The following is a 14,101-nucleotide window of genomic DNA, read 5'->3' on the forward strand; positions in this document are numbered from 1 at the left end:
AATGTTGTGCATTAATTTGCTCACTTAAATAAACTTCCATTGGTTGCTTCCTTGGGGCCATAGAATGAATCTCAGAGGTAATTTAACTCAATTCCCTCAATGAATATATTTTTAAAGATATATTAAATAAAGATATTTTAAAAAGTAGATTAGTTTTCCAAAGATACCCAATTAGATAGTGGAAACAAGGTAAGGAATTCAGGTCTCCTTGAAATATAATAAGTTTTGTTTCTTTTATTATGTGTGGTATTTGAAAGAATTATTGCTATTCAAAGAATGACCAACTAAAAAGAATTTGTTCTTAGTGAGCTTTCAAAAGGTTCATTGAAAAATTGAGTTAATTAAAATTGTATGAGCCTTCTCGGGTACAAATATTCATGGGTAGAACCAGTGATATTTATTATGAGACTTCTGGAAGTTTGTAATTTAAATCAGAAAACAAAGATGCAGAAAGAGACAGATACAGTAATAACATATAAAAATAAATAAAAAATTCTTTATTCTCACTAAATGTAAAAAAGCTTGTCTACTAAAGAATAAAAAAAGATTTTTTTTTCACTGTGTCCTCATTTGGGAGGGTGAGAAGGTAATGACTTATACCTTTCCAGTTAAACAAAGAATTACAGGATAGTCAATATGTCAATTGCTGCTGGAATTTAATTAACAAGAAAATGTTTGTGTGAAAGAGAAGACATTCTTGGCATGTAGTTTAGTCATTGAGAAAGTTAAGTGATTAAAAAGGGGGCTTTCAGAATAACTATCTAAGGGAGTTTAAGGGAAAAGCTAAGATTCAAGTAATGAAAGCTTTAGTCCTGGTTGATAGTAAATAAAAGCCACTATAAAGATCTAATAGCATAGGTATTAGTCTTTTTTAAATTCTATTTTGAGATACATGAATAAATATGCACATAACATACGCACTCATACACACACACTTTTCTAGTCTTCCAATCCAAATCCCCATATAAGGGAGGGGGGTGGGCTGGGCGAGAGGGAGGGAGAGAGAGGAGAGGGAGATGTACATGGACGATGGAAGAAAAGATGTACCATATGACCTAGTTGTCCCCTTCACTTGAATTTATTATTAAGATATGGAAAGTGTGTACGGAAAAAAAAATGTTGGGTGGCATTGTGCCTCTAAGTAGTCATCTCTTTAGATTTCCCACCTTCATCTTTTTAGAACCCTTATTACAACTGAAGAAAACTCAACTTAGTCCACTCAACGTTTCCTGGCCAGAAGGAAGCTGGTTAGTGTTATGAGAATTTTAGAAGCAGCTGGTTCCCCGGTTCTGCTGATGCTCATGAACCATATTCTCTGCTTTTCTCTAGCCTTTTCTAAGGGTTTGGGTTTACTGTTGACTCCTGCATTTTGATATGAGGTCAAAGAGATGGGGTCACATCTGAAAAGACCTTTCTTCCGAAATTGTGCCTTTTCCCGGAAGAAAATAGAAAAGGGTCTCTCCAGCGCTGTTTTGCTACCTAATTCACAAAAGCCGCTGACTTTCCCAATGCTTAGTCCTGAGGCTTTCTTCCCTCAACTCCCTCCAGTCAGAGTTAAGGCTCTGCACCAGTTATTCACTGCTTTTTTTTAAAGGGTAAAGTGCTAAGCACGGCCTACGGTGATGAGTAGCCTGCCACTCAGTCCCGCTGTGCGGTCGTGATTGGAGAACAGAACAGTGTCGTTTGGCTCCGCCCCCGCTTCCCTTTGCCGCGCTAGCGGTGTCGGGTTTTACTCAAAGGTGGAGAGTGGGATTCGGCGGGCGGCGCTAGGAGCAGGTGAAGAAGCATCCTTGTTCCGGCTGTTGCTGTTATTCTTTCTCCGGTGTCTGAGTCTGGGAAGGACAAGCTTTCTTTGCTGCTAGAGCTTCAGTGAACTGTTGCCCAGAACCTAGGCACTTCAGACATTTCATCTCACCCCTTATTCCGCGTTCACCGTGTAAACCACCTGCACATTTGTAACCCTGTGAATCTTCCTTCTGCTCAGTGCCCAGAGAAGGGGTCTAAAGGGAATTTCAAGTGTTTGAAAGACAGGGTCTTTGCCGACTGCGGGGAGCTGTCTAAGGTGCTGAAGCTTTCCAGGCGTTCGTCTCCTGCAACACCACGCAGAGTTAGATTGCACATTTTTCGTTCCTGGCTTTCTCATCCCCCATGCCTTGGATAAGATTAATTTCAGGATCGTGAAAATCTCTCCGTATCATGGCCCACGTGAGACACTTTCGGACATTCGTTTCAGGATTTTACTTCTGGGAAGCAGCACTGTTACTCAGGTGAGTCCACTTGTATTTAACAGTTGAAGAATTCATTTAAGCCTGTGAACTAGATTTCAACCACTTGTTATTGATGAAGTCGAGAATGCAATTTGAAATTGCATTGAAAGTATCCCTTAAATCGTATTGTTGTCTACCTAAAACTGTCTAGCAGTCTATCAAGATCCCAAAAAACATGTAACTTTGCTCTATTTTCACTATATAGTGCTTTTTAAGTAACTGGCCTCATATTATTTGCAGCTAAGATTACCTTTGGAAAATTATTTCCAAAACCTAGATCTTCTTTCTCAAATTGCTTTTGAGTTTCATTTTTCTAAGTGAAATACAAATTCTGAGTGTTACTCTTTTTTTTGAAAGTTAGAAAACATTTAGTAATTAGAAGTAATTAGAAGTAATTAAATGGCAAAAAAATCTAGAACATAAGCATTTACTTATCAGAGAAATTCTGAGCATTATTGATACATCCAGAGGTTAAGTTAAATAAATAAATAACACTTAAGGCCTTGTAAGTACCAATTCTAAAGGGCTTAGGTCAGGTAATACGTGAGGGCAAAGTCATAAATAAATCATTAGATATGTTTTATGTCAAGAATAATCTTTTGGGAGAAAGTGATACTACAATAAACCTACTAAAGAATAAAATTGTTTTATGATATGTAATTTTCTTATCATGTCCAGTCATATTTGGTGGGATTTATTTATTTATTTTTAATAGAGACTAGTCAAAAGATCAGATAATTTAACCCCTATTCTTAAAAAAAAATTTTTTTAGTTTATTTATTTATTTTGAGAGAGATAGAGAGAACATGCATGAGCAGGGGAGGGGCACAGAGAAAGTAACCCCTATTCTTAATACAACGATATATAAGCAAGATTCTTCTCATATAGACTTTTGAACCCCCAATGTAAATTTTAATTTACTACTGTAAATACCTTAAGATTTCATTTTTATGGCTCTCAAGCTTTTCAAGAGAATTAAAATCAAATAATTGGAATAACTAAGTTGTGTGTATATTAATTTCTATTTGAAGTATGTAAATATTGTCTTCTGGGTTGCTATGTCAGTTTTTCATCTTTGGGCACCTTAGAAAAACATAGCGTATCTCATAAAAACTGCCTTACGGGAAGTTATGTTATTTTGATACAACTGTAGTAAGAGGAATTAATTGTGAAGGTTATTATAATTTCAAAATTATTTTTTTGAAGTATGGGTTGAACCACTGTAAACTAGGATATTTTCAGTGAAAAATATTTTAATGTGACTACATTTTTATAACGACAATTGTCGCAAATTTTACTATTTGTGACATGATTAAAACAAAGAGTGTAACATTTTTATATTTATAAAAATTTCATGGACAGGGGTACAAAATTCATGTTTTAAGTGAAATGGGTTATTTTACTTTAATTATTTCTTAATATCTTAGATGATGGTATGCATTTTTTTTTTCAAATAAATCAGAATAGCTTAGTGGTAGACAGTTAGGAAGTTTAATGTCAGTAACTAAACCATTTTGGTCATTACAGTCAAATTTGTATACTGGTAATTCACTATATTTGTTATAATATATTCTTAAGTATATAATCTTCACCATTACATCCTTTGATTTTTGTCTAGTTTTATTTAAATTAACACAAATTTATTTCAAATTGATGATCATAATTGTAAAAATGTACCTTCATTAATATTAAATAATTGTAATTTAAAATGCTCTTTGTGAATAATCCAAAAATGCAATCCCTTGAAAAATACGTACCCAGTATAGAAGTTTGTGCGATACATATATTCTTTATCAAGTTTTTCCTTTCTTCTTTTATAAATTGAATAAAATTTTTCTCTTAGACTGGTCTTAGATGAGAGTAATTCATTGCTCTATGAAGAACTTTAATCATTTAAATTTTTTAATCATTTAAATTAAAAATTTAGGGGTGCCTGGGTGACTCAGTCAGTTAAGTGCTGACTTTCGCTCAGGTCATGATCTTGTGGCTAGTGAGTTTGAGCCCCACGTTGGTCTCTGCTGATAGCTCAGAGCCTGGAGCCTGTTTCAGAATCTGTGTCACCCAATCTCTCTCTCTCTGCCCCTCCTCCACTCATGCTCTCTCTCTCTCTGTCTCGATCTCTGTCAAAAATAAAAAAATAAAATAAAATAAAATAATAAAAAAGTAAATATATTTATTTTCAGTGATGCCCCTTAAAAGAAAATTTCCTATAGTTAAAAAAAAAAAAAGCGAAGCTCCTTCTACTGGAAATATTTTATAAAATAAATATCTTTAGGAAAACTATTCTTTATCACTAAGTCTGCTCATATTGAATGAAAAGGAAATATAAAAGAAAAAATGAAAACAAAAAGTATTTAGTATTAATTTATAAATGTATCTAACTTAAAAATACTTTTTAGGGCAATTTGGAGGCAAGAATTGCAACTGGAAACATATATTTTTATAATTAAATAATTTATTAGTATAAGCTTCTTTTCATAAGCTTTAAAGATTTTAAAAAATCTTATTGAGATGTAATATACACACAGATACATACACAAATAATAAGCTTCCATGTGAAGTTTCACAAAGATAACACACTCATGTGAAGAGACCATGGATCAAGAAGTAGAATTGCCCTCAAAAAACTAAAAATGAACTAACATATGATCTGATAGTCCCAGTTCTGGTTATTTATCTGAAAGAATTAAAGTCAGGATATTGAAGAGGTATTAGTAATTCCATGTTTATTGCAGCACTATTTATAATCGCTAAGGTGTGGAAACACCTAAATGTCCATTGACAGGTGAATGGACAAAAAAAAGTGGTATATAAATACAAGGGAATACTATGCAGCCTTAAAAAAAGAAGGAAATTCTGTAATAACATGGATGGATTTTGAGGACATTATCCTTAGTGAAATAAGCCAGGCATGTAAAGATAAGTACTATGTGGGGGAAAAAAAGTAGAATTGCCAAAACCTCACAAAAACAGTCACCCTCCTACCACCATACCTTTTCCAGGCACCACTTTGCCCAAAGATGATCACTACCTTGACTTATACAACAATAAATATGCTTTTTTTTTTTTGCTTTTGAACTTTATATAAATACTTATTTGAGTGAGCTTTATTTTTTAGAAGCATTATGTTTATGTGTTTTGTCCATATTAGTACCTGTAACAATAATTTATTCTCATTGCTATATAGTATTCCATTACATGAAGACATCACAATTTATCCAGTGTTCTCTGAAGGATATTTGGGTATTTTTTACATTTTGGCTAGTGCTGCTATTAATATTCTTGAACAAATATTTTGTGAATACATGTGAATGCATGCACGTGAATACATGCATTTTGGGGGCAGAATGGGTTGGGTCTAAGACTTTCTCGAAGATAAGAATTGTTGGATCATAGAGTGGGCATGAATATGTTTAACTTTATTAGATATTGTAAACTTTCCAAAGTAGTTGTACCTATTGATACTTCTATCAATAATGTATGACAGTTTCTGTTGTTATTACTAGTACAAAATTTGTTAAGGACATATTATAAATATTTATAGCATTTTCTTAGACTATTATTGCAGGCCCACAGATGATATATTTGTCTTGGCATAAGTTTTACTTTTTGTTAAGTTTTATGAAGGCAAAAACATCAAAATAAAAATATTTACTTCTACAATACAATTAGAAGTATTCATTATCAGAATATATCAGGTCTAAAAAATGTAATTTTTAAGGAAGAATTATTAAAAAAGATAATTCTTTTATTCTTTTATTTTTTATTTTATTTATTTTTTAAAAAAGATAATTCTTTTAAAAATACAAGTGAGAAAATTGCATAAACAGATGTGAGAAATCTGAATTTCTTAGCAGTAAAGTTTTTTTTTTTTTTTAAGTTTCACACTTCGCTCAGATATTGTAGTTTTCTGAAACAATCCTTCTAGGCTTTTGGGTTCTAGTCCTCATATTAATAAAATAAGGAACAGAACACCAGTGTTCAGCTTTCTTTGAAATGCAGATAAGTGATGATTATGAAGAGCTTGCAGAACAAATTCTAAAAACAGGAGAACTGCCAAAAATATTTCATTTAAATTGATTATTTTCATAAAATACAATTTTATTTTTCATATTTATAATTTGATATCAACTACAGGCTTGCTACTTGAATAAATTATGGTACACTCTGTCAAAAACTAAATATGTGAATTTCAGATTTCATGATAATCACAAATAAAATGCTATCTTGGTTTACTTTGAAGCCTAAGAAAAACATTTTAGCATAGAATTTCTTGGTTTTGCTCTTGGTATGTTTTGGAGAATAGGGAAAATCCTTTTTAATGTTGGCTCTATTTTCTTATGTAAAGTATTAAAGAGAAATGTACTTGAAAGAATAAACTTTCATAATGATTTCCTGTATACAGGAAATACATACAGTAATAGGATTCTATATAGTTTTTTAAAATTGTGCTACACATGATATATGCTTCTTACCTTTGTGTCTATAAATAATCACACATTTCCCAAGTATAGAAGGATCATGGCCCAGTTCTCTGGTCAATGCCTTAGGCAATTTACCCTGCAGATTCAGAAAACAACTTGTAAAATATTTCCTATGCTATATATATTTTTTCCTCCCTTAACTACACTCACGTACTGAGGCAAGTCAATTAACAAATATGTATCTAATGTGTAATTTTAAGCAATTCAACAAGATTCCTTTACCAAATTCTTTGCACAATTTTTTGTGCTATGTACTGTTTGGCTATGGAAGATTGAGAAACTACCACCTTTCCCATCTCAGAACTTAAAGTGCAGCGGGGGAGAAAATACAAAGGGCCAAGTAACAAAAGAAAAACACAAACGGCAATGTTTTAGGAAATGTGACATAGGAAAGCTATCCAGAAGACTTGGTACTTGTGCTGGATCTTGTTAAGATGCTTATTCTGTGGGGAAAAGTGAGACATAAAGGAAATGATAATGGGCATATTGTATGCTTAGTGAGTGGTGATAGTCAAATTCAGTAAAGAAATTTCGATTTATGGTTTACATTCATATTCTGCTAGCAATAACTACTGAGCTGACTACAATAACAAACCTGCAGAAATACAGAGAAGGAACAGCTGCCGTTCTCAATAGAATGTGGATAAAATTTAGAAGTAAATAATACTTGTAACTGAATGGTTGTCATTACAGGAATGGTCTCTTGGCACAAAGTATCTCTGTAAGATTGCTAATAATAATTAGTAACAGTAATAACTATATAAGCCAAAAACAATGGCTAAACTACAAGAAGAAAAGAATAATCTCTTTCTTTTAGAATTTGAAAACTATATTTGAACTTTTCACCAGAATATGGTCTCCTGAAAGAAAGAAAATCAGGTAGAGGATTGGGATTGTTGAAAGAAAGAAGACACTGAACTTGGCTTGGAGTATTTGAGTTTGAAATGCTAGCAGCCGATTTGGTATCCTGCCATCAGCTTGGACTGCAGAGATGATGCTGGAACGGTAGAATTAACAGTCAAAATGTTATGAAGGCGATCATATTGTATGCAAAGAAGAGAGAATAGAGAAAATATTTATATGCAGTAAGGGTAGAACATTGTGAAGTTGGGCACAGAGAAGTACACAGAGAGCCTTGAGTTAAACTGGAGGTAAGACTGATTATAACCAAGTGACAAAGTCACAAATTTATCATAGTGTTATATAGTCGATCTTAAAGGCCTGCTCATATCAACAGTATATATCTTTCTAAAACTTTTCTATAGAACCTTCCAATGCTGTAATTTCAACTAGTCTTATAATCTTACAATCATAGACGGTACCTTTTATCACTTAGTTTTCTCAGGAGACTTTTAGGGAACTATTTTGAGGAAAGTACATCTTTTACTTTTCCTTCATGAAGTGTATATAGGGGATCCTTCTTGATTTTCCCAGCAGACATTCTTGTATCCTTCTCGGTATGATTATCTTCATACTGGATTGACAGTATTTATTGAAAATAAATTCATGTGTAGGTAGATATTTATGTGGAAATGTGGGTTATTTGTCTTTCCCCACTAGGAGAATGGTGTAGCTGTAGCTTTGTTTTGCTTAGGTGAGTGGGTCAGGAATAGAGACATTTGAATCATCTTCAGAGAACTTATTCTGGAATGAAGGCAAGAATTCCAAGACCAGACCAACTGTCTGGCAACAAACAGAAAGTGTGTGAATAAAATGGGCTATTCAGCTACAGAAGACAAAGCTATTCTATCAACTGCAAGCAACCACATTTTAAAGCATTTTAAGGAAACTTAAGTTTGCAATCCTCAGATGTCAGAAAAAGAAAGAATGCATATTATAAAAAGCAGCTTCGTCATAGTACATTTCTGAAATTCTTTTATAATCTCCATACTGGGGATACTTTTAGGAAGAAGTATTACCAGTACCTCTAGGACAATTTAATACACAAAAGTAGTAATTTCAGTGGTATAAGTTAAGAATAGCATAAAATCTAAAGGTTATTAGCATCCTCTAAAAATAGATATTGAATGGAATAACATTCAATGCAAATGATGAAGAATTCTCTATGAGTGCATCAAACATTTGCCATAACCAGTTAGAAATTATAGCTGAACACAGATATTTCCGATACTGTTATACAACCATCACCACTGTAGGATGATTGGGCTTACATTAGAGGTAACTGGTCCACCCAATATCTTACCTAAATTTGAGAATCTCTCAGAAATAATCTCTAACAGGTTATCATCATATAAACTTGAAGATTTCCAGCAATAAGAATGTCTTTACCTTAGAAGGAAACTATTTATCAAATAATTTTAATCAATAAAAACTAAAATGCCATTCCACTTTCCCCTGGCCAAAGTGAACTTTTTCTCCCCATATGCGCCTCCCAAAATATTTGTCTCTGTATTTTTGGCTTGAGTTTTATGCCTTTTCTTCACTTAAAATGACCCTATTGCTCATGGAAAGTGAGTTTTTATGTGAGGCATGGTTTGAAATGATAACCTTTTCTATGCAGTTACTCCATGAATGGAGGTTGGATTCTCCAGTTTCAGAGGGGCTGTAGCATTCTACCTGACTTTCTCTATGACTTCATATAAATTTACAGAACAATGAATCCATTCCAGGCAGTATGTGAAGTACTGAGGAAACAGAACTTCAATTTTTTTTTTTTTAATTTTTTTTCAACATTTATATTTTATTTTTGGGACAGAGAGAGACAGAGCATGAACGGGGGAGGGGCAGAGAGAGAGGGAGACACAGAATCGGAAACAGGCTCCAGGCTCTGAGCCATCAGCCCAGAGCCCGACGCGGGGCTCGAACCCACGGACCGCGAGATCGTGACCTGGCCGAAGTCGGACGCCTAACCGACTGCGCCACCCAGGCGCCCCCAGAACTTCAATTTTTAACAATATACCATTGTGGAGGGAAGAACATGTAACATCCTTTTCAAATGTATTTCATATTTTCATGCAAGTCTTCTGTCTCCCTCTTAATTGTAAGTCCCATGATGATAGGATTGTTCTGATGTTTATTTTACTCCATTATATTTAATTCAATGTCATGCGTGAAATAGATGCTCAATAAACAATAGGTAAGCACTGAGATAACATCTGCCTGTCACATCTGTCTACCTGCCTATGACTTTAGATTTGAATTCTATTTAAATCTGTATTATTACGTAGAGTGAAAAGGGAGTCTGAGTTCAAGATCTCATAAAAGGTAGAAGATCAAACAAATCTCAGATATTACTTACTCTGGCAGCATCTAGTGGAAAAGTAATGGATTTGCTTCTCATTATCACCATGAGAATCTAAAATTTGTGTTGTATAATTCATTATTTCTCAACTTTTCTTTTCACATTATTGCCTCCTAAGGAACCTTTTAAAGATATTTTTAGACTTTTAGATTTTTTTTTTCTAATTGTCTTCATGAAATTGTAATACCACAGCATACTATATATTTGCTCATGTATAGTATATATAATTTGTGGTATATGTTTTATATACACACACACATATATATAACATATACACACACACACACACACACACACACACACACACACACACATGGCTTTATACATAAAAGAATATGATTTTTGACCCCCAGTATAAAACTTCCACCCCTACCGAGAAGGCATGGTGTATTGGTTGCTAATTTTCCATGAGGCTGCTTAGACTAGAGTTGTATAGTTTTATCATTTTGAGTCATGTCCTACAACTAAAGCAATAGAGGAAGTATTTCCTTGTTTGGATCTTATTATTAGGGCTTTGTAACTTTGTAAAATGAACAAATGGTTGACATCATTTCTCCATTGACATCCTGTGAGATAAGTTAATCCTAAAAGCATTAGAACTTTAGCAACATCTTTTTCCATAAATACATATGGTTCCCCCAAACCACTAGGATTTTATCAATAAATTTTAAATCATCACTGCCCCTACTAACACCATTATTATATGAATTTCATAATTTCATATGAATATTTTTTATTTAGTTTAGTTTAAAGAGAGAGAGAGCGTGAGCAAGGGAGAAGGGCAAGAGAGAGACTGAGAATCTTAAGAGGGGTCCAGGCTCAGCACAGAGCCTCATTGATCCCATGACTCTGGGATCATGACCTGAGCTAAAATCAAGAGTCTGAGGGTCAACTGACTGAGCCACCCAGGCACCCCCCACATACAAATATCTTCTGAAAAGAATGTTAAAGTTATTATCATTTAAAGTTTATTTATTTTTCTATTATGTAGACTCTGTTGACTTTCTTTTGTTATTGATGTTAGATAAATGAAAGAGTACACATTTCTTTTTAAAGTTAAATTTCTAATTGTTATAAAACAGGATATCAATAGTTAGTACCTATATTAGCTCTGGATATTCTCCAATACAAGGGTTAAGGATATGTACAAAAATCTGAGAATATGTTACTATTAAAAATAAAAACTGAGCAGGGTGCCTGGGTGGCTCAGTCGGTTAAGCGGCCGACTTTGGCGCAGGTCATGATCTCGCGGTCCGTGAGTTCGAGCCCCGTGTCGGGCTCTGTGCTGACAGCTCAGAGCCTGGAGCCTGTTTCAGATTCTGTGTCTCCCTCTCTCTGACCCTCCCCCGTTCATGCTCTGTCTCTCTCTGTCTCAAAAATAAATAAACGTTAAAAAATAAATAAATAAATAAATAAATAAATAAATAAATAAATAAAAAATAAAAACTGAGCCTGGTGGCTCAGTCAGTTAAGCATCTGACCCTTGGTTTTGGCTCAAGCCATGATCTCATGGTCTGTGAGTTCTAGCCCTACATTGGGCTCTATGCTAACAGTGCAGAGCCTACTTGGGACTCTCTGTCTCCCCCCTCTGTCTGTCCCTCCCCCATGCTTGTCTCTCTCTCTCTCTCTCTCTCTCTCTCAAAAATAAATAAACTTAAAAAAATTTTTTTATTAGTTTTCTTTATTTTTGAGAGGCAGAGAGAGAGACAGAGTGCGAGTGGGGGAGGGGCAGAGAGAGAGGGAGACACAGAATCTGAAGCAGGCACCAGGCTCTGAGTTGTCCACACAGAGCCCGACCTGGGGCTCAAACTCACAAACTGTGAGATCATGACCTGAGCTGAAGTCGGATGCTCAACCAACCGAGCCACCCAAGCGCCCCAAATAAACTTTTAAAAAATAAAAACAAAAACTAATTTTCAGAAAATTGTAGTGACAAGTAAAACGCTACAAACAGAAAAGAAAGTTGTTATTAATGGTCAATAAGTGTGACCAAATCATCAGAAAACAGTTTGTCCTGTGATTATTGTTGTTGGTATTGTTTTTGTTGCTTTGGGTTCAGACTGTCCATACAATAGTTTACGGTGAGGACTTGGGAGAAGATGAGTGATTTGAACCTCAATAAAATGACCACTCCATCAAATGACTGGGAGGGAAATGTGAATTCTATCTGTCTGGCTAATTTCTTTTTTTTTTTTTTTTAATTTTTTTTTTCAACGTTTATTTATTTTTGGGACAGAGAGAGACAGAGCGTGAACGGGGGAGGGGCAGAGAGAGAGGGAGACACAGAATCGGAAACAGGCTCCAGGCTCTGAGCCATCAGCCCAGAGCCCGACGCGGGGCTCGAACTCACGGACCGCGAGATCGTTACCTGGCTGAAGTCGGACGCTTAACCGACTGCGCCACCCAGGCGCCCCTGTCTGGCTAATTTCTACTCAACTCACTTTACCTTCTTTAAGAACCCTTCTCTGATCTTTCTCAAGTCTAGGTGAAGATACCTCTTCTGTGCTCCCAAGCACCAAGTGCCTTTATTGCACGTATCCCAGGGGGTAGTAATTGCCTGAATCTTACCTCTAGTTCGAACTGTGAAGTCCTTCAGGGCAGAACAGGAATGTATGTCCAGTTCTATCTTCAGGGCTTGAAAGAGTGTCTAGCACACTGAAAGTGCCCACTCATTTCCAGAATGAAGCATCGTTTTTATTTCTAAAAGCAGATTGACAGTTTCAAATAAATAACTCTTTCTCGGCATAAATAAAAATACCATGTTGATTTCTCTGCCTTTAGCACTCAGGAGGAAACTTGGTAAGCAATTTGGCGCTTTGGTTTTTCTTTATTCCTAATTTTATTTTTTCTGTGGTAATATATTTACCCACTTGCCTCTTATCTCTATGTTACAGAAAAAGTTTTTTTAGAAAAAAGTCATCTACATGTTTTCATTTTTCTCACTACTCACTGATGCCTCACTTGTTCCTATTTGGGATATATCCCCACCTGTACTAAATGAAGCAGTACCTAGCTTTCATATTGTGATAGCTTCTTCTTTTCTAAATGTTGGAAAAATGCAAATAGCATTTCATATAATAATGGCTGTCTATAATAATATATATTATATATATCATATATAGTAATAGTTCATATGATAATAGTTATTAAAATAATTATTACATGTATATATAAAATGTTCATATGTATGCATATATAAAATATATATACTATGTCTTTAAATCAATATATAGCTTTTAATTATATACTTTTTATAAGATCTTTGCACTGGAAAGGGAAGACATAACTAAATGAACATCCTAAATAGTAATCAAATAAATAATGCATATTCTCAAGACATCATATTTAAATTTCTATTTTTTTTAAGTTTATTTATTTTGAGAGAGAGAGCTTGAGCAGGGGAGAGGCAGAGAGAGAGGGGGGTAGACAGAGAATCTCAAGCAGGCTCTGTGCTGTCAGTATAGCCTGATGTGGAGCTCAATTTCATGAACCATGAGATCATGGCCTGAGCAGAAACCAAGAGTCAGATGCTTACCTGACTGAGCCACCCAGGTACCCCTAAATTTATATTATTGTGCTATCACAATTCTGGGATCAGAATCACTGACAGTATTCCAATTCCCTAGATAAACTGAGACCATTGATATCACAGACTATTTATTTTTGAATTTTAATCTGTTTATTCATATACTTCTGATGTTTTAGGCCCACCGGACTCTATGAAGGGTGGTTTGAACAATAATTTCTTTTTTGCTGGAAATTATAAAAAATGTAGTCATGAACAACTACCCAAATAGTAGCAATTATAAATATTAAGGGAAAAAAAAACATCTTTTTTTTTAATGGAAAGGAGAAATTCTTTATAAAAAAGAAAGGAATTTAAATAGACCTTAAGCAGTTGACAGAAGTTAAGCAGGCAGAAAAGGGGGATCACTTCAGGCAGGAAAAAGCATTGTTAGCAGAGGCAACAGGCCTCTTTCCATGAGAAATGGAGGGTATTGCAAACTTCATATTAACAGTTCTACCTTGGGACCCCCAAGTTTTCCTTTCCTTTCCTTTCCTTTCCTTTCCTTTCCTTTCCTTTCCTT

General features: G+C 34.6%; 1 protein-coding gene across 2 annotated transcripts in view; it reads left to right on the top strand.

The window, feature by feature from the left end:
- The first annotated feature begins 1,704 nt into the window (after nucleotides 1-1,704).
- The window catches only part of GLRA3 (glycine receptor alpha 3), a 198,818-nt gene continuing 186,421 nt past the window's right edge, over nucleotides 1,705-14,101 (top strand). For both annotated transcript variants that reach the window (XM_040470106.1, XM_040470115.1), the window contains exon 1: nucleotides 1,705-2,267. In XM_040470106.1, the coding sequence (XP_040326040.1) occupies nucleotides 2,197-2,267 (71 nt within the window). In that variant the 5' untranslated portion in view covers nucleotides 1,705-2,196. The remainder of the gene's footprint in view (nucleotides 2,268-14,101) is intronic.

Source organism: Herpailurus yagouaroundi, unplaced genomic scaffold (genome assembly GCF_014898765.1).
Source record: "Herpailurus yagouaroundi ecotype Mexico unplaced genomic scaffold, PumYag 28, whole genome shotgun sequence".
NCBI classification, from domain to species: Eukaryota; Metazoa; Chordata; class Mammalia; order Carnivora; family Felidae; genus Herpailurus; species Herpailurus yagouaroundi.